Source organism: Neodiprion virginianus, chromosome 6 (assembly GCF_021901495.1).
Source record: "Neodiprion virginianus isolate iyNeoVirg1 chromosome 6, iyNeoVirg1.1, whole genome shotgun sequence".
In the NCBI taxonomy this organism is placed as follows: domain Eukaryota; kingdom Metazoa; phylum Arthropoda; class Insecta; order Hymenoptera; family Diprionidae; genus Neodiprion; species Neodiprion virginianus.
In genome coordinates, this window is record NC_060882.1 from 20,559,960 (window position 1) to 20,581,426 (window position 21,467).

General features: G+C 36.5%; 2 protein-coding genes across 2 annotated transcripts; one reads left to right on the forward strand and one right to left on the reverse strand.

The window, feature by feature from the left end:
• Window positions 1-290: 290 nt before the first annotated feature.
• Window positions 291-1,661, reverse strand: LOC124307972 (cilia- and flagella-associated protein 161). Its single transcript, XM_046770223.1, has 4 exons — window positions 1,605-1,661; window positions 1,095-1,478; window positions 607-800; window positions 291-535 (listed from the first exon to the last, which is right to left on the reverse strand). The coding sequence occupies exons 1-4, from the start codon at window positions 1,659-1,661 to the stop codon at window positions 331-333; spliced, it is 840 nt and encodes a 279-aa protein (XP_046626179.1). The 3' UTR covers window positions 291-330.
• Window positions 1,662-6,499: 4,838 nt separating this feature from the next.
• Window positions 6,500-21,104, forward strand: LOC124307061 (uncharacterized). Its single transcript, XM_046768378.1, has 7 exons — window positions 6,500-6,664; window positions 11,157-11,227; window positions 17,000-17,172; window positions 17,538-17,689; window positions 17,782-17,877; window positions 18,320-18,548; window positions 18,756-21,104. The coding sequence occupies exons 2-7, from the start codon at window positions 11,180-11,182 to the stop codon at window positions 19,030-19,032; spliced, it is 975 nt and encodes a 324-aa protein (XP_046624334.1). The 5' UTR covers window positions 6,500-6,664; window positions 11,157-11,179; the 3' UTR covers window positions 19,033-21,104.
• Window positions 21,105-21,467: the final 363 nt, after the last annotated feature.

Here is a 21,467-nt window from a genome sequence, read left to right on the forward strand (position 1 = left end):
ATTATACCGCCGTTGGCTGCAGGACACGCGCGAGCTTTGACGTATTTTTTTTCTCTCTTAATTACCTGATTATATGGTACCAATAAACCATTTATTACATACTTACAGGCCGGCCTTAACATGGCCGGCTAACTAATTACCCGCATCCTGCAACGATCGCTGCGATCCTACAGACCTAGGAAGAAGAAAGAACACGTCGCATTCCAAGCATGCAGATTGTACCGATTCCCTTAAACAACAACAAGTTTACGATAAAGTCATTTTATGCCCATCATGTACACCGTTTATAATTCCAGAAGCTTTTTCATCTCATCTCGAGTACATGTTTCGTTAACCTGAACCAGCAGGACATTCGGTGTTTTCCGATGAAGATTTCTCGGTGACGAACATCCAAAGGCACTCGGCGGTTTCTCGCCTGTGGACATCGGCATACGTGTGAACCGAGACGCCGCAATCGGGTCCAAATATGGTCAAGTACCATTGACAGTATTCAACGGCCAGACAAAGCCCGGTCATTACGTGACAGATGACCACCCTGGAAATTAAATTTTGTGTTAAAAATTAAGTAAATACTACTTGAATTACCACGGCTTTTCAACAACTAACCTGGTCGAGGGTGGAAATGGTGCGCCCGCAGTCTCGAACCTCATGTTAGGGTCCCAGTAGAGAACCTTCCACTTGGCGTAACAGTCTGGATTGTTGCTCAACATCACTGGGTTGTGCTCCATGGGACCATGAGCTGAGCTAACTGTAGGAGTCTCTGCCCTTACGTACAGAGGTTCGCGACCAGACTCTATCAGCTATTGGGAAGTGGTAAAAACGACGATTAGCTAATTAGTAGTGACCAAACAGGTTGATTAGTAGTAATGAACTTATTAAATCGATTCCATTGATTAGAAAATGTCGAACCTTTCGTTTTGAACACACATTTTCATGCCGTTAGACCGGAGATTGAATTACATTAGCAAAAGTCAGTCCGGAGGACACAATCTCCCCTTACTTAATTGTCTTTCTAATCAATATCCGATCTTCAATGGAAGCTTTTTATTCACTTTCCAAAATGATTCGATGAAAAATTGTTACCTGAGGATTACCTGCAAAAGGAATGCTTGATCGAACATAAGATTGTCGCCTTCGCGATGATGGCAATCGGCGGGTCTGATGACGAACGTATTTCGGACGCAAGGTATCAGGACTGGTGAGCAAACGAGTGAACAACCGTCGAGAAAGTGATGAGCAGTATCGATGTCGCGTTGGTTCATCGTACCGGCGAGAACGACACCGTAATTACTGTACTTGCTTCTAGGTGGGAAACCCGGCATGTCGGGTGCCTGAAGTTGGACACAGCTACCAAACGTTATGAAATCGCCAGGTTCTGCCAACTGCACCTCGCGGAATACGTTCGCAAAGACTTTTCTCGTGTGCTGCACCAGAAGGTCTTCTCGGTCCCGCTTCATTACGTATAATTTTAACTTCTCCTGAAAAAAAAAATCATCGATTAAAAGATTCTTTGTGCTGGCCCGTTAATACGACGGAAACGAGGCCCTTCTATTATCTGTCGTTGATGGTACATAGGATGAAATTTGCAAACGCTTAACTTATACCTCCGAAAGAGCAATATTCTCAGTCCAATTTCCACACCGCACGTTTGAACTGTACATTTTTTAAGATGAAGAATTTATTCTGCCTGAAAAGTATACGTGACTTAAGAATCGAACAGAATATCTGTCCCAACACAATTACATGAAAACTGATCAGGATTAAATTTAAATCAAATTAGCATCAGTATTGTACTTTCCCCACTCGTATGCAAGGTTATTCATTGATTTGAACGGGAAATTCTAGTTCATGTATTTCTAACATACTTCATGCGCATGTAATTTTTTCAAACATCGTTAGATTCATCGTTCGTATTTCATAAATTTTCCCACTCGCTACAATCGGGGACCTGCCATCTATCCCTGGCACCGAGCATCGCGCAAATGGAAGCGATGTGTTCAGTTACCTACCACATGTAGTACCATTCTTATCGATGTTCTTATTAGCAGATGCAACAACGAGGACTGAAAAAATCTATTTTACCTGCAGTCGAAGCTGTGTTAGGACAACAATAGACGCTGACTGCGGGAGTAAGAGGGATTGTCGCTATCGAAACTCCGCCGATAAAGCAGTTCCATTCGAACCGTGCGTTTCTGCATCGTGTTAGAGGTCAGGGGCATGGTATAAAATTATTGGTAAAATTCTAGACCAGCCCAGGTCAGCATTTGTTGTAATTCCAGAAATTTCAACTACAGAATCATTATAGGGTCTTATTATGAAACGCCTATTTCAAAAACTGCCATTATCAACGGCCTATTTGATTTAGTTAACCATCTCAATCTCTCCCCTAAGATTTTATACGCAAGATACGAACTCTATTTTATAGGCATGTAAGTACAATCAAAGCAGTTTTGAACACAGCAATTTAGATAACCACATCGATTTTATTGATCCTATACTGTATACATGAATTCATTGTTCAATACCAAATGAATCAGATATTTCTACAGTCGGCCGTGAGTGAAGGAAAGAAATGCATTCAAATTTTACAAATCTATGCTCCCGCCACTGTGAAAATATATAGCAGCCACAGTGTGATATGTATTTCAAAGATTATTGCTAATTGTAGCGTACGTATCTGCACGTCCATGTACACACAAGATATAAGTAACAACGACATGATTGCATCGCACGTGTAGTCCTCGTCTTGTTTAACCCCTTACGCGGCAATGACGTCATATAGCGCACATCGATCATTTCGTGATTCAGTCAATCAATTTTCATGAAATTTGGCACTCAGGGGTTTTCGAGGTCGCTGATTACATCGACAGGGTAATGGAAGCAAAAAATTTAACGGGTCTGTTAGAACAAGCCACTGTGCATTACAAAGTATCAATAGAACGCACTCCCATGTCTCAGTTATATTTGGACATTCAAAAACAATCCATTCACCTCACTGCGAAACTGTAACATTCAGTGGTGACTTGGTGTTACACATCATACCTCAATTATATCCAATACGTCAAATTACAACAAGTTTTTCAAGACCAGAACAACTATCGTTTGTTTCACGTAGGTATTACTTAGCTTAGCGTAATTTTTTTCAGAACGAAAAACAGTTTCTAACACAAAATAGAACTACTCATATCTTCTTTCAATATTATATTCTTCTGTGACCACCGCCATAAACGGCTGAGGAGAATTATGTGTATCCTACCGACGGTGATAAGAATCAGTCAAAACGATTACCAACAAAAATTGGGTGATGTTTTCAGAGGACTATGTGTTGTTTCTTTGGCAGTTGTCAATCAAAATGTCGAATGCTTTGCATTTATTCATTATCCTCACCGTTCGACTTAATGTCACTTTATGATTTCTGAGTACAGTTTCATAATCAGCGACCTCAATAACTTCAAAATTTTTAATTAGTGCATTTTGAGAGCAGTTTCATCCAATTCGAATGAATTTTTACATTCTCAACCGTCATATTGGATCTGCAATCTTAATTGCGAAATTTTGAGGATAGAATCGTAATCAGCGACCCCAAAAACCCACGAGTACCAAATTTCATGAAATTCAAATGGATTTTTGCACTTTTGGCCGCCATATTGGATCAGCCATTTTAAATTTCGAAATTTTTAGGGCAGAATCGTAATCAGCAACCCCAAAAACCCCCGAGTTCCAAATTTCGTGAAAATCTGAAGACTTTTTTTCCCCGCATTTCGGGCCCTATGGGCAAAATTGGTCTTGCCGCGTAAGGGGTTAAAAATATCGGCGGGTTACACAAAGGCGTGAACCATGATGGTCAGTAGCATCGCTTGGCCATTGGGAACTGACCACTTTGGTGATGACATCTAGTTGCCAAAAAAAGAAACAATTTCAGTGTGCACCAAGTGTGCATTTAAATATATTTTTTCAACGTGACTTTGATGCGTGTGTTCAATACTTGTCAAAAATTAGACCCGCTCTTTCACCGGTCAACTGATCACCATTTCACCTACACGGAGAGAAGAAAAAGAACAGATTCTACTCGAAACTATAGAAAAAGAGGTGCAATTCTGAGTAAAATCCGTTCTTTGTATCCTCCCGTGTGTGTACATTAGAATGGGCCTTATTTGGGGGTCGGAAAAAATTTCCTGCAAGCCGTAAACGCTTATATATATCCGTGATATTCATATGTATATCTATTTAACTGTATATGTATATCTATATCTATTTAGCTCAGTAATATGGCTGACGGCGCTGATTCCCCTTCCGTCTTTCGCTTCAGCTCCGCTGGGAGAGGCTCCCCGTGCATGAGTCCATGGTTATGGATCAGTGCTATCCCCTTCAGACCATCACCCCCCCCAGTTCTCGGACCCAGTCCCTTTACCCACTCATCAAAGGTTCTGCTTCGCTCCAGCAAATGGCAGCCCGGTTATACTACAAATATTTCAGTGATTGGACAGACTGTTCACATACCGTACAACCAATGCGATGCAGAGTAGTACATAAGTGGTACGTGGGAAGAATTGCGCTTGTAGCTTATCGTTAGTTCTCTAGGTGAAAACGCTACAGTCATGCTCCAGCCACGTCGCATTGCATTTGGTTTTAGTTGGTGCGACAAAATATAGCCAATGAAAATTAGACAAGAAAACATCTTTTCATTGAAATAATTATTTTTTTCACTGGATTTCGGTACTCATATGTATTTGTTAAGTTCATTTTCGAATCAGAATCAAAAGCCGACAAATCCCCGCGTCTCTGCGCATTGAGCTTCATATTTGTAAGCCTTAAACTTAGTCCCCGAGAATTTAAAAGTGCAAAGATGGGATCTTGCAAACTGATAAAGCTAGACTATAAAGCAGTATTGGCTCCGAAATTGTAGAAAAATGAATACTATTTATTTAATTCCGTTAACAGGTACTCGATCGCATTACGTCTCCACTTCCACATTTTGCTAAATTTTACTCTAAACCCACGTGCGAAGCTTTCCGCTTCGACAGTCGTCCGTTTGTCATTGTTAGTTAAAAAGTTTCCCATTGGATGTGCGATAGCAAAAAAATCGGTAAACAAGAGATAAAGAATTTCTTGAGCCCATCGGCCTAAGTTTACCACCGAACTCTATATACCGGGAAAATCTCTTGAAACTTGAAAATCTATAACTGCACATACGCCAAATAATACAATCTTATTGGTCAGCGAAATCTTCCCGCGGCGATATTTTTGTCTGCGATGTATGCAAAATGTGTACGTTTGGATTTTCAAAGAGCTTTTATCTCACTAAAACCTCGCAGTTACAGATTTTTTGGAACATTATTACTTTCACGATGAAATATATAGTGCGAAAAAAAGTTTTTCTCATTTCCATAAGCAACTTCGATCACAATGCAGGCTATCTCAGACTTGCTGTAAGAATCTGAAAAAATGTGGGGACTCTTTTTAAATGATTTAAAATTGATTTCGGTGACGGGGCGGTAAAAATTCGTCAACACCCTAACCAAGGATCACCCTAATACGCCTATGTACTCCGTATTTTAGCCAGAGTATCATTCATCGTTTGGTTGGTTGTGATGAAACCAACGATCGATGCCGGAGTAACCTATCTTACCTGCGCATTCGTATACTCTGGCCAACGACGGTCGACACGCGCTCGTTCTTACGAAGCGCCTCCGATTCGCCTCGCTAGGTGTCGCCACGGCGGAGAAATTTGCATGTATTACCATAAATTAATACGAATATAGTTTTAACTTCCTAAAACTTTTTCCTGATTGAAATAAAAGAGACATTCGCGCCTCTCAATTTTATTGGATTCAATTAGCCATATTATATCGGTTGAATATACGAGGAATTAGATGACCTCGCTTGAGCGATGTTAACAATGTTATGATCAGGCGAAATCTCGGTGTATCCATAATTTAACGGCTGGGCGATGCAACAATTGACCGTTTGAATGAAATTTTTTTTTCCATTTTTAGGAATGCATAATGCAGTGCAAGCCAAAATAATGAAGAGGTATTTTTTGTTTTTCGTTAAAAGTGATAATTTTTCATGTTATAGGTGATTTAATTTCACTGATTTTAATATATATAGATACATCTTAACATGGGTGACGTCACAATGTTATAGTTTTCAATCTGTTATAATAATGGCAATTTTGATTCAATCGAAAAAATAAAAAATACATCCAAAATATTTTTTTCCATTCTACAAGAATATGAAATAAACAAATTTCATTCAAACGGTCAATTATGAGCGCATAAACGGAGACTGAAAGGTTCGGCAACCCTGGCTGCGGTCAGTGACGAACAGGGGTAGAAGATCGAGAAGATCGAGCAGATCGAAGTCCAAGATCGAGATGGATCGCGCTTGCGATCGATACTCGGCCGGGTTTCTGATTGGCTGAAAAAATCACGACACCCACCCCCACTGCACCTGCGGGCAGACAAGTCTCGACAAGTCTGCGGCGCGATGAATCATGCTCGCCAGTTGCTGCATCTACCTCGGTAATCTCGGTATAGTCAGTAATGATCCAACTCTCAAGACGGCAAGTTCGAACGACAAGTGGCAAACTCTAACAAGTGTGAGAGAAAGGTTTCAAAGTTTTGCAAGTGAGAAGTGCACCGCAGAAACGGCAGCGACAAAGGTGAGCTACATACGATTACTTTGCGTCAACTTTTACTCGTAAGATTTTCGGAACGTCATTCGAACCGAAATTTTTACCGATCTCGTCAGATGCACCGGACTCGTCCACACATGCATCGACAGGTCTTGACACGAACACCTAAAATCAAGAGTTACCCATCTTCCAGCGACATGTTCAGCCCTTCGATCATACAATTCAATATTCTTACGCATACACCACACGTGCGGCAAACGTGTGATGACATTCGTGTTTACCGCTGAGTTCCGTGTAACCAGGAATGTGTGGTCCGCATAAACGAGCAGGAGGAAAGTCGCGCTAGATACGTACGTTGATGTTATAGGTTTATTGCGAATTGTTTCTGTCTTTTAGCGGTTAATTACATCTGATTTTAAAATCTTCGCTGCATTACTTCGTAATTCGGAGCAGCGATAATTTGTTTTTGGAGTCTCTCTCTCTCTCTCTCTCTCTCTGTGCGTGTGTAGGTGGGTTTTTTAAAATTATTTTCACACAAATCACCCATTTTACCAGACGCCTGTATGTACGTGCGTTTACCTACCTAAAATGAAACCACTTGTTCACCGTCAACTGACCACCATTTCATCTGACAATTGCTGATGCAATCCGGAGACGAGAGTTTAAAGCGCAGTTTTAAAAGCTCTCCGATTAGCCGATTTAAATACATCAGCTACAGATTTACGTTACTTGCGGTTTTATATTGAATATTTACTTTAGTAAGCACACATTTAAAATTTATCACAATTATCCGTTTATGCTGTATAGGGACTTTTTACGCCACGAAAAGTTTGCACTTCGCTGAAGTTACCGTTTTGTTTATCTAGTATAAATTATTATTTCAACATCGATGTGATTCGATGATAGATTACAAATCTATTTTTTATACGCCCTCGTTATTACTGTAAACGAGTTACGCACAAAATGTCCCATTTCAATGAATTCACGTCAATATTTTCAAGAGTAATGCAGATTACAGCGAAATAACTTATTTGGGAAGTATATACTGATCGTAGAGCTCTCAAAATCAGTCGATACGAATCTGACCTTGAAACGTTCGAATTCTTTGAAATTCCAAGTCCAGAAAGCCGTTAGAGTATTGTAAAATTCATTTTTTTAAGGATTCTCGAGGAGCTGTTTTCTCAACCTAACTTCAAAATTGCGGAATAAAAATAGAGAATGATATAAAATATTTTCTACACAATTTATCGTTCACTTCCGATATTCATTTGTCACGGTGAATTCGACGTCGAGATCGAATTTTACAAAATCAAAGCAACCTTCATTTCTACTACGTACGTCGACCTTTCGGAGACATTCTTCTCTAAAATCTGATCCGTGAATTTTTTTTTATCACAAAAGAAATTCGAAGACAAAAGTTGTCAAACAGTTTACTCCAAAGCAAACGAATAATATATGTGAATGAAAGGGGATAACGATCAGGTTTCAAACTCACAGCCGACTGAACTATGAGATGGCAATTAAATGCAGTTGTAAATGTTACTGAACATAAATGCAAAACTTACGTTCATTTGGCATGAATTTGAATGCCTAAATTCGATATTAATTAGATTTTTTTACAATCTCTATGGAGGTGTTTGTTGTCTTCTCCGTTTATTGAAATCATACTCTCCGATGATGACAAGTCACTTTGGAATTTTTAAAACTCCAGCGCACGTAATCATATAAAAATTATTAAGCCTTAAAGTTCGTCATCGCTGTCTTTTTGTGAACATGTTCTGTGAAAGGTACGTAATTCATTCACGCAGTGGTTCTATAAATGTGATGTTCAATGAATTCGGTTGAATTTCGCAATGGTAATAGGTATAATAGGAAAAAAGTACGTTTTTAATTATTACCGGCAAACACATGATCTGTTTTGTTAGTATTAGAACATTAGCTCAAACATTAGGCCCTATATTAATAATTTCTGCCAATAGTTCGGATACAGAATTTTTATGTCGAAAATAACTATCGAAATTTCTTCAAAGTGCCTCACTGAGAAATTAACAATGGCTAACCGTTAGCTACTGTGACCCATGCAGGTTAAAGAAAAAATACACAAAGATCATTTTCGAAATGAAACTTTGTGAAAATTATTTCGATCCAACCCCGATTGAATTGATCGTTTAAGAGGAATTCTGCGCGCAGTGCAAACTGTTTTTTTTTCATAATTTTATACCTTATTATCATCTTGATGCCAAAGGTATTATATATAATATATAATACGTAAGCTTATGAAAGAGTATAATATACGTAACGAAAGAAAAACTTATATATGAAGTGGAATATATTTGTCATGATAAAGTTATTTTATTTACTTGAAACAGTAGATGAATTTTCATAAATACTTGATAATATCTATACATGACCTGGGCTACGAATTCTGATCTAGCTATGCGACACGGTGACGGAAATTTGATCTGTCTGCCATTCTCATATTTTACTTACTACACGTAGAAGATTCAACCTTGTTCAATTATTTTTCAGAGCTACAGGTCGACGTCTCTTACGAAAAGTAGCACGTTTCAGATTTTCCGCAAACTCGCATGTTCCGGCTTTCACCGAAAAAACTAACAAGTTTTTATACAGATCAGTAAAAGTGCGGTAATGCTGAGTATAAAAATCTAAAAAGACTGATTTAGTCATATCCAATTAGATGCAATAGCTGTTACACTCTTGTGGAAACATTACGGATAGTTTAGGTACGGACTACTTGATATAAATATAATAAGACCAATTGATATTTGCATTGATAAAAAACCCCGAACACATTTGAAACATCTGTAAAGAACCTGTGAAAAATGCTTCATTTTTCTAAGATCTGCACCCGCAAATTGACTTTCATTTCGACTATCGTCTATCGCACACACAAATCTTAAGATAATCCTCAGTGCACTAATCGAGACATGATAGTTATCGCGGGGATAAGAGAAACGTGCTAGTTTTCGTGTTGAAAGCCGAAACATGCTACTTTTCATAAAAGGCGTCGAGGTAAAATAAAGAAACTGCAAAAGCTTTTACAATGTAATAAAGTTTAGAGGATTTTTATAAATAATATGATTTTTTCGATACAGGTAATTTCACTGAACAATTCTCATTTAAACGAAAAAATATGCGAGTTGTTCTTCTTTTGGTAAAAAATAGTAAAGAATGAAAAACACATTTTTTCAAAGTGTCTGTAGTTGTAATTTAAACTGTGTTCTATGTGACGCACTGAATTTCAAACATAAAATATTTTCAGAATGCCCGACAATTTTGTTCAAACAGTAAAATTGTTCCTACCCCAGCATGTCCCTCCAACAAATTTTGTCATTCCAGTGGCAATATCTGGTAACCTATCCAACAAGTTGCTATAAAAAAATGAATATTCTTATACCTGTACAAACCTACAATGGTATTTCAGTAACGAATTTGATTCCGTAATACTATTTTTCAAAATATTCCCTGTTCCGTTTTGTCCGAATCTTTCGACGTCTCCTTTCCTGGCACTTTTGTGGCCGTTATGTTTGTACCAACATATCGAAACTGCTCATTAATACCGTATCGGCGTGTTAAGTGTTCGGCACAAAGGTGACAAGACGTGACGACTAGGCTACTGAACTTAGATTATGTGTCGAGCAATCCCCAAATCTACTCTGATAAGTTGTCTGCCGCAATTAGTTATCTGTTTCTTTTAGTTTTAGGCAACGTCTATTGTAATATGTGAAATAGTCAACCTGTCCCAAGTTGAGAACCGAAAACATGATAAACATTTCCCCCCTGCCATATGACTAGGGAAGTACAAAATGACCTGGAAAGATACGTATATAATTTTTAAAAATGTTTACGTACAATCCGAGAAAGGAATGATTGTATGTTGCGTTATGTTGAGGAATCTTTTGAGTTGAAAGATTTTTAATTACTTTTATACATTTCATCTCAGGTAATATATAGAACGACAAGTCTAATCGTTATATGTAATTATACAAAATACATGAAGACGAATTAAAAATATCCTACAAATTAAATGAATATATATATATTTGTATTTTGGAGTCTTTTATTTTATTCATTCATGAGTAAACATCTATCCTCTGGCACCTTTAAAAAGTATTAAAAATAATTAAAGTGACCGTAATGATTACATTTTTTACTCTACCACGAATGTTACGATTTGAGAGGCAATATCTTGGAACTACTCATGTATGTCTTCGGGTTTAACAGAACGAGAATTCATTTTTATCAGTTAAACTGAATTCCGTACGCTGAAATTGAGAAGGGAAGATTATTAAATTATAATATTGAGAACTTTCTTATCATTTCCGTTTCCCCAATCCAAGACCATGTATTTTTCTGTAATCCTGTGACCGTACATATTTACATTGAAGAAAATTTGTGCAAAAAATGTACAACTATTCGCATATCCTTACGTGATTACTATAATTTCAATGCAACACTTCAGGTTTTTTAACACGTATGAATTTACACATTGTTTCAGATTCCCGAGAATTTCAGTTAGCCATGGGGGTTGCCATGACTTCCGTGGTAACAGTCGCATGGATTTTGTTGGTAAGTTGGTGAAACACACTGCTGTATACATATTTTACACAACAACCACAAGAACATATATAATCATTTTTCTTGATACTCCAATTTTGCTTCCTTCCGATTTTCCTCATTCGTCTACAATCAAAGCCTACGCATCACTGATGTGAACAATCTGCACTTACAATCAGCGGGAATCCGAATAAAATTACCCAGGAAAAAAAAAAAATTTTTTTTCTCCTGCACAAGAACGATGCCAAGAAATGTATTTCTCTAATTGAACTGCCGCTCGTTGTAAAATTACATTTATTGGCCTCATTCTCTCGTGAAACCAAAAAGTTTTTCGATGTTTTTCTTCGACATTGCACGTGGAATTGTCTGTAAAGACTGACTGTAGCAGACATCCTCTCTGCAAAACGTAACCTACAACGCTACAAGGCGAATAAAATTGTAGCATAATATCTGTGCATGTGTAACGCATCCACCGAGTATCTAGAACCTTCGAGAATCCTCTGGAAGCCGCAAAGGGGTTGACTCACGACTCGTATACTCGTATATAGCTATGTAGTTCACGCGTGCAAAGCGGCGAGTCCCGATACGAGCCCAGTTGCGCACGATTACCAACCGATTTAACCAATTCGTTTATGAAACATAATACGCGCCGCACGCAGACAAAGAGATAATCGACACCCCTGAACCTGTCTGTAATTACAATAGTTTTGACATGCAAACGTCACAAGTTATTATACGCGTATATATATGCAACATATTTATCAACGCTTAGAGATATCTCTATCTTTAAACAAAGAAAATATTACATTATATTATGTATTATATTATCGTATTTATCCAAAGGATACGCGTTTCGTTATACCTGCGAGATTTAAGCGTCGATGGTATACTTATATCAAATGTCGCATCCACGATTATGAAATAAATAATCATTCGTTTACGCGGTACTGAAAAATCTTCGATACGCCTTTGCACAATTTCGCTTAATTTTATCCCTTGGTATTGGTCAACAATTCTGAAAGCAATGAATCATCGTACACGTTAAAATTATTAGTACCAATGGATTTGGGTATTCTCAGATCCGCTGCACCATCGATGCGTTTATAAATAGAGATATACAACATTATACACCTAATGTACGGTCTACAAGCATTCGGAGAGTAAAACAACCGCATAGGTTTCTCTTCTTCAGCAACGCTGCACGACATAGTTTTGAGGGCAAGAATATATATATATATATATATATATCGTGCAGCGTTGCTGAAGATGTTCTTACATGTAAAAGGAAAAGTATATATAAATATATACAGATATATATGTTTACATAGATACATATGTGTGTATATAATATAAATGTGTGTGTGTGCGTATTCTCCCCTTTTAAACTATATCGTGCAGCGTTGCTGAAGAAGAGGAAACACGCGCACACACATATTTTTATATGAATATGTGTATATATATTTCTTGGACTTTGACCACGGCAGGAGCCACATTACATAGGTATAATGTCAATACCTTTGCCGTTTTCCTTGCGGAGGGACGAATCGCGCTTGTGTTCGTTACTCGTTTATATTACGCGTAGATGCGCGAGTGTCGATTTATATTTGTACATAAGCAGCAACAAGTAGGTAGTTACGAGTGCGCGAAGCTCGTGCACACGGTGAAAATAATGAGAGATAACATCTCCGAACTGCGTTACATACACGTACACATGTGAAATTCGATGAACGGTTTTGTTGGTTTTTCTTTTCTTATTATTTGCGCACATCGCGCGATTCGATGCCCGTGATGAGTCGTAAGATAGAAATAAATAACGATCGACAACCGGTTCGTCGATAACATAATAATATGAATGATTAAATCGTCGTGGCAGTATTTATATATTATTTCGAAGCTCAATTTTAATTTTTTATCCTTCCACCCTATCTTGACAACCCGTGAAATTGTGTCCCCTGGTAAAAATGATTCCTAGAATTTTCTAAGAATTTTTAGAGGAATTGGAACGGCTCGTACAATTTTTCACAAAAAATTGTTTTTCGTCTTACACCATTGTAAACGTGCATAGTTTGTTATAAAAATTTGTAGTTTTTCGGTAAAAAAATTTACAAGACACTAGACAATTTTTAACGAAAATTAACAATTCTTCATGAAAAACTATGCTTATTCACAATTTTGCGCGAAATTGTACCAAACGTTTCGATCAAGTAGAAACTTGCAGCGGTAGAAACTTTCACCAGGGTTGCCAAACGAAATCATCAGGTGGTACGGGAGTCTCTTATCGTTCACCGAAGGGTGGGAATTATATTCAGGGTTATGGCGGCACAGGTTGGCCATGACGCGGCACAAAAGTTCCAAAATGGCGTCGTTATAGCCAGGAACTTATTCGCGGAGATGAAACGATACAACTCTCTTGCGTATTATACTATTCTATTTGTACATATGTATGTGTTTACAAATACATGAAAAGAATCGTACGTATGTATATAATATGAATAGAACGCAGCTTGCTACCGAACATCCGTTTTGGTATATTATGTATAATATTTTTAACCTGCGAAATTGTACTATGTTGGCATGAGAATTATGCTATATCTACTTAATGCAATCCTATATTTCACCGATTATTAAACATGCGTGTGTGAACATGTACGACGTCTGATATTACTGTAGATTAAAACGTAATGCGTCTATGAACTCAAGTCCATATTATTATACAAAAATTAATATCTAATCTGTGCGGTTTTCACGCAACACTTCGTCGTGAACAATATGTTACGTATAATTCATTTCCTGTTTAAAATTGTACGTGCATATTTTACTATTTTCTTGTAACTATCGAACAGTACCTAAACGTGGGCCAAAGTATCAGAGATTATAATGCGATTGCTAGTTTTTTTCAACTAGCCAACTCACGTCTCTATTACAAACTCGTTATACATACTTATAATACTAAGGGCATAGATTTTGTCGGTACGTAATATTATAATGACGTGGCACGTAAATCCCATCCTCACGATATGTCCATGCACCTATACACGTGGTAGTGTTCTTATCTCACGCAACTACGTACAACCGCTTATCTCGAGCCCTCGCAAATAATAACAACAATTGTGTAAAACAAAAAACAATCATAATATTAATGACGTATGTTGTATGCAAGTGTAGCCCGTCGTCGCAGAGGCATTAGGTTTAAATATTTCCCATCAGCATGGATGTACTGTGCTGTCGTAGTAATAATAATAATAATAATAATAACAATAATAATAATATTGGGAATCCTGGAATCAGGCACAGAGCCAAGATGTACAATACATACACCATCGTGAATATTTCTTTCTTTTTCACCTTCTTTTCTTTTTGTTTTTTCTCTTCTTGCCCTTGATGCCCGTCTACATACTTAACGAGTGTTTGATTTTTTTCATTGGTTTCTTTCTCTTTATTCTTTGTCACCGTGCCGCCTGGATTGACGATGTGCCTGCATCATATCACACCACCGTAATAAAGTAGGTCAAGCGTATGTGATGTATCGTAAATACACGTGGATTTTTTGCGTTACTGCGAAACTAGGAAAATCGTTTTAGTCGGCGACAATATATGAATAACGATGTGCGATCATGTAATATTAATTAATTTAATAGCTTTGCATTTTTTTACCTTAAAGGCAAGAATCGCAATTTCGTGCAACGGCGAATTAGGTATTTCGTGCAGTTATAGTTGTAATAACTCGGCATAGCGAAAATATCACAGAATTAGTATGTTGGATATGGTAGTAGGGACAGAATTTTAAGAATATCTGAAACACTTTTATGCAACTTGAAAAGATAGGGCGATAGGGAATTTAATTATCGATGTTCTCCGTGCATCGTAGATATATATTGCAGATGAATTCTGGATTTTTTGAATATCATTATTTTTTCATGCCTTGTAGAGCTGGTATTAATCACAGGAGGCATAGTTGCATTGGATATTTTGATGTATGTGCTAAAGTTCCATGTAAAAACTGCTATTTTATCCGAATAAGAGGTGGGTACCAAATCGCTTTGCGGCTTTTTTGGAATTTTCTCACACGGCCGTGTTGTGCCGTCGACTCTCTGGGAAACAAAGCCTCAATTTTTCAAATCCGGGGGTTCAAAACTACTAATTACTTAATCTAACTAGGTTTTCGTTCGACTAATTTTTCAAATCCTTTTAGTTTTTTTTTTTATTTTGTCTATATGTAATTTCTTTATACGCAATTATGAAAGACGTCGAATAGTAAAAATTGGTAAAATTTCATACATACATCGTGAAGACGTGAAAAAATAAAATTTCATATTCATTTGTTTGAAACAAAAATAAATAAAACAAACAGAAGTTACGGTTCCATGAGCTTGAAATCTGTAAAGTATCTGCTCGCGTCACATAATTAAATGGAGTAAAAAAAACGTAATTTTGTTATTCTGTAACTTGCTTTGCTTTGCTAACATTGCTTCTCTCCGGTTCCTTGTACAATTCAACGTTTTCAACGACAAATGTGACAACCTGTAACCGCAGCTCGCAGATTATGGACTGTGCGTTTCTTACTTCACGCAAAACGTATCTGATGCATCCGTCTCGTCGATGACTATTACCTATTATTTCAAATAATACTTTCGCCGATGCGTCATAGCTATTGCGTCACATTTCTCACTTTCGTTGCTCCTTGTCAAGACCGTTATCCGCAGCCTACCGTTGACATTGAGCACTCGGCAGTCCCGACCTTGCTTGCACGAACTAACGTGACACTTTAATCATTCACGTATGTTTGTTCATGTGCGTGCGGCTGTGCGGTGTTGACCACTTACAGAATCTTTAACGGAGTATTATAATTTACACGACGCGCTAGATTTCCTGCTCAAGTGCAATTCACTTTCTAATTAAGCGCATTACCGAAGTTAGTCATTGTATTATCTCAGTTGACGATTTATTTAATTTATATCCATCGCCAACTTTTTTTTTTCTTTCAAGAAGAAGAAAAAATCTGCGCGGCACATTATAAAGTAAAAAATCTAAACACGAATTGATCGAAATAGATAATTTTGAGAACACGTTTGCCCAGCCGAGTTCCCTGTAATCCTAAAAATGTCCTTGAAAAAATCCGCACCCTTTTATTGTATGCATGCAGGTATGTCTTTTATATTTGCAAATCGATTGGTCATTGCGTAGCGTTTTCTTTCTCATCGGACGAAGAAACGTGGAATAATACTGATAAATATTGCGGTGACCATGATTGCGACAAACCACCGAAAACTGCAGAGAACAACAGCAATTTGGGGGAATAATTGAATTTTATGATACGTCCACGACTGCGTACCTAAACCATTGCGGTTAGTTTTGTGTCTATCAGTATTTGTAGATTTACTATTATATAGAAACAATATCCGTAATTCTGTGTTTACTTTTATTTCTTTTTATTCTTCTGTCATAATTAAAAAATTAACAATTCCGGTAGCAGCAACGACGTGGTGAATCGCAACACGATGATAGAGTTATTGCAATCTCCAACTCTAGGCATCTTCGATTATCCTGCAGTCATTGATATTGATTAATTCGAAACCTGATTGGATAATTAATTAACTATAAGATTTCACCACTCTTGAAGCTGCGGTAGTTGTAAAATTTTCAATATTATTCGATGCCGGTACTACATCATTATCGTAGCCGTTTGTTAGAAGATTGAAAAACATGTGCTGTATATTTATGCGTTACTTCTGTTACCTGTTCCAAATCCAGGATATGCCTGTACAATTTTTTTTACTTTTACAGGTAACAACGACTGCTGCGGAAGACTGTTCAACCGATGCTGATTGTTTTCAACATCAGTATTGCTACGAAACGTCCAAAAAGTGCGTCAACTATACGGAGTGTGCCTTATTTGACAGGCAGAAAGGCCAAAAACTAGCCCGCGATGCCAAGCAATGTGGTCCTTGTCTTCCGGGGTAGGCGATACATGAAAAATCAGCTCTTTTAATTCAGCTGAATAAATTCAGCTCTTTTTGAAACTTTTCATAATTTGTTCGCATTTGTCCGTTTTTCACTTGGCAAATTACAATAAGGATTATCCAATAAGATCTACATACCAAGTATTTGCCCCTCAGATGAAGAATATGATAAGTTTTCATAACCCTGATTTGATTATCAACATTTTAAACATTTTCTCGCACAAAATTGTATCAGAGTAGACGCTTGATGCAATTATTCGTGAAGCGCTTGTTTGGTGTCCAGTCTTCAACACTTTATTTGGCGCGACGGTTACTGTAATTATATTTTTTCGATTACATTTTGTTCTTTTATTTTTTAACAGTTTTTCCGCTGAAGTCAAGACGGACGGTCACGAATCAGATACGTGCAAGAAAAATGAAGCAAATCAGTATTCGTACAGCACTCGTATAGTATGCGGAATAATCGTGTGTATCGTAATTATTGCTATCGTCGCTTACGTTATATACTTCGTGGGTAAGTTTCTTCTTCTATTACTATTTTCATATTCAGTTTTCGAGGTTGTTACGAGGTTTAATCACTGATGATTTTTACTTTTTCTGTTTCAGTTAAATCGAAATGTTGGGAAAAACTTTCAACATGTGGTTTCGAACGTACAGTTTCGGTGATAAAACCGACTGCTCCTCCGGCATCATCAAATAACAGTGAGTAAAATATTTCTCATCATTTGAACAGAATGAAATTTGTATTATATTTATGTGATATTTAACTTTTCTGCAAGTGTACGTCGACTGACTCTTGCTTTTTTTCCAAATGCTGCAAGGATCGAGCTGCCATTTATATAAGAAATTATTTAACGACACTAGGTCGACGATTTTTTGTACTTTAATAGTACGAGTGCTGCAGTTACACCAGGTAAATGGTTATGCGATATTTTTATGCAATGAGGCGTCTGTATTAACATACCATTTTTCCTGCACTTCCATTTAAGTACAATTGCTTTTACAATAAATGAAGCCATAGTTTGCATAGATGCGATGTAGTGGACGGCCAAAAACACAGTCTGTTATTTGATCAAACGTAGAGGTGAAAAAAATGGATTAAATTTTTTAAAAATCATCGCGTAAGTTCACTTCGTTGTTTCAGATGATTATGGGGATATGTATGAACTGCGTATACCGCTGCAAGCAAATGGATCTACTAATTATCCCGGTGCTGTGAAGGAACATTATAAGCCAGTGAAGGCGCAAGCCTTTCAGGCACCAGAATGGGTTAATACAGATGCAAATTATGATTCTCAAGAAAGCCCGGCAGCGCTAACAACGACTTTAGAAATACAAGATGAAGAAACAATCCAGAGTAATTGGACGCCTGGGTGAGGATTGTTACCCCTAAAGCTTTGTTCTAGTCCGTTATCGGAATCTCCAATCTTCATCTTATACAGCCAAAGATTTTTTTTTTGACTAAAGAGCTTTTCAAGTAATCAAAAAAATGTGAAATCTTTAATTAGAAAGATTACAATGTTTCACGTATACTACTGTACAATCGATCTAGGAATTGATGAATGAATTTTTATTTTCAGACAAATTACTTCACCCACTGTCACCGATAGACCGTTTGCGAGTATTTCCGCTGAACAGGCTGAGAACACAACGAATACGGCCCTAGACCTTGTTACTCGGTGTCCTATCCCTTCATCTTCCGGTCAAGAACGTAGAGAAAATAGCGGACCGTCGGCCACACCACCACGCCCTGAACATAGTAACGCTAATCCAAATCCGCCCTCTGCCACCTTCATTTCGGCCAATGTTAATTTAAACGTGATAAACTCGGGATGCTGCTCAAATAGCCATAAATGAATTATTTACTACTGGCAGGATGCGCAATTTGTTATTATTATAATTGATTGTAACGGTGCTTTCGATATTTGAAATTTTTAATTTTTTACCGTCATCGTTATGTTACTCCTAAATTTTATCAGTATTAGAAGGGAAAAAAATCATTTGTACATGCCAGCGTATAGGTTTCATTCCGAAATGGATTTATAATTTCAAATAAGCTGAATATTGCTCCAAAATGATGTTGCACTTTTGAATTGAATTAATTGAAAAATTTATCACGATGTAGTAGTGGAATTGAATACATAGTTTATTTTTTGTTTTTATTTTTTGTTTTTATAATTATGTGTCAAAGAAATTTAATACTTAAAAATCCACTACATTCCTTTTTTTTAGTTCCCATGTTTAACTGAGATGTTTGAGGTTGAAATATGATTGCATCATTTTTACGAATAATTTCTTTGTTACTTATTTATTGCGTTTAGGAATAGGAACTGACTTAATATGTATTACATCACATGAACAAAAATATTATGTACCATCAAATGGTATATGAAATCAATAAATAATTAACATTTATGTGATGAATTAAGTTGACACTTTGATTCTACACGCTTGCGAAATACAACTTTTAATCCCTACTTCAAGTAATAATGTTTTGTTCTAGATATTCAGGTATGTTCAATTAAAATAAAGCGCTATTTTTTTTTTACAGCACATCGAGATTTATTTTCATGCATTTTTGAACTATTTTTATAGGGAAAAAAAAAAAAATAAAATGGATATAAAACTGAATGCTTAGGTAACAACATTAACAGCATTAGGTTCAAACAAGACTTGAGAGACTAGATAACTCAAACAGACTTGTGATATCTTTTTCTACTTTCTTCAAAATTCCTGTTCAATCTTTTTCTCTTATACTGACAATTCGGTTGAACTCATCAGTGAACGAAGAGTTTATTAATTCAACATACCTAAATTCTTAAAAAAAAGTATTATTACTTGAGGGGGGAATCTAAAATATATATTTCGCAGGCCAGTGTTATTTGCTCAAATCGTCGTTAATCGCTGTTTGATATTGCATAATTAATAAATTCTTTCCACACATTTTTTTTTTTTTAACTGAAAATACTTTCAAGCGTGAATGTGTGGAAACAATGATCTCACGTGATGCGAGCCAGATAAATGAGATGTAACATTTGATGGCTTTGTGTTATCAAATACTAATAACAATAATAATTACAATTACCAGTTCATAATTTTACTTAATACTCGTGATCATGCATTCAAATCGTTCAAGCAGGAAGGGAAATTGCGGTCATGTTTTCCTTTTCTACTATTATAACGTAGGCAAAATTCACGACTCAGATCATTGCCAATGATATAGTCGGTTGACGTTCGCGATGGTATGATCAATAAAATAAACTTGGTTAAAGAAATAAAAATTTTGGAATTCCTCATCAGGCTCCATTGTGATTCCAACTTTTCTTAAAGTATTTTACTTTAGCGTCGAAAATCCAGTCCACGGATTCTTTCACTTGCTATTTTATAGTTTTGCTCATTGTTCAATATAATCACTGTATGATGGTGAATAAATATTCTAGGCTGAAAGCTTTGATCTGCGATTCACGAAGAATCTAAAGTAAATTTATGAAATTATACTTAATTATATGAGATTAGTGTGCCATATGTTAATTTAATGTAAAACTAATTCTCTCGGTGACCCCTAATTTTGATGCACTGATTTTTTATAGCACGAAACAAGAATTCTCATACGGTTTGAATTTTTACAACATAAGATGAAGAAATGTGTAGCCATGCAAGTGTATGCATGATATGTCGTGTGTATTCAAATTTATAATTTATCAGAAGTACTGACGTAATGACATAATATAATTAATTTTTCCTCGTCAGTTACGCCGTACATTAGCTCATATATACTGTTACACGTATTTTGGGAATGTTGGAATGTGATGAATGAATCTGTACGTGGTCGTATTGAATTCTCCAATATTTTAAAATTTTAATAATTAAATTTGTCACCGTTTATTTATATGTAAGAAATAATTATTAAAATAATTATGCAAAACGAATATATTTTTCTCTCTTTTCGACGTTGAATAATTGGTGACCTTTTTCCAGAATTTGGAAAGAACTAAACCGTCCCGAACGTGATACATGCAATTCAAAATAAGTAGAGTAAGATGTAAAATATAATGTGTTTCGAAACAACATTGGTATAAACACTGAAAAATCATTGTAGGCACATTATAGTAATGAGAGGAGCTCATTGTTATGCTTTTTTCTACACATATTATTAATTACCAGTCATGATTTCAACGATCTATAATCTGAGTAAATCAATTAATGGCGTAATCATTTTTATCAGTATCATTTACCTTCCGACATTTAAACGGTTTTGCGACATCTTTTGCTCATCTTTCAATTTTCTATAT

Coding starts and splice junctions, on each gene's coding strand:
- LOC124307972 (XM_046770223.1), bottom strand. CDS start 1,661: ATGTACAGTTCAAACGTGCGGTGTGGAAATTGGACTGAGAATATTGCT. Junction 1,479..1,604: donor AGAATATTGCTCTTTCGGAG/GTATAAGTTAAG, acceptor TTTTTTTTTCAG/GAGAAGTTAAAATTATACGT. Junction 801..1,094: donor ATCAAGCATTCCTTTTGCAG/GTAATCCTCAGG, acceptor ACTTCCCAATAG/CTGATAGAGTCTGGTCGCGA.
- LOC124307061 (XM_046768378.1), top strand. CDS start 11,180: ATGGGGGTTGCCATGACTTCCGTGGTAACAGTCGCATGGATTTTGTTG. Junction 11,228..16,999: donor CAGTCGCATGGATTTTGTTG/GTAAGTTGGTGA, acceptor TTACTTTTACAG/GTAACAACGACTGCTGCGGA. Junction 17,690..17,781: donor TTACGTTATATACTTCGTGG/GTAAGTTTCTTC, acceptor TTTCTGTTTCAG/TTAAATCGAAATGTTGGGAA.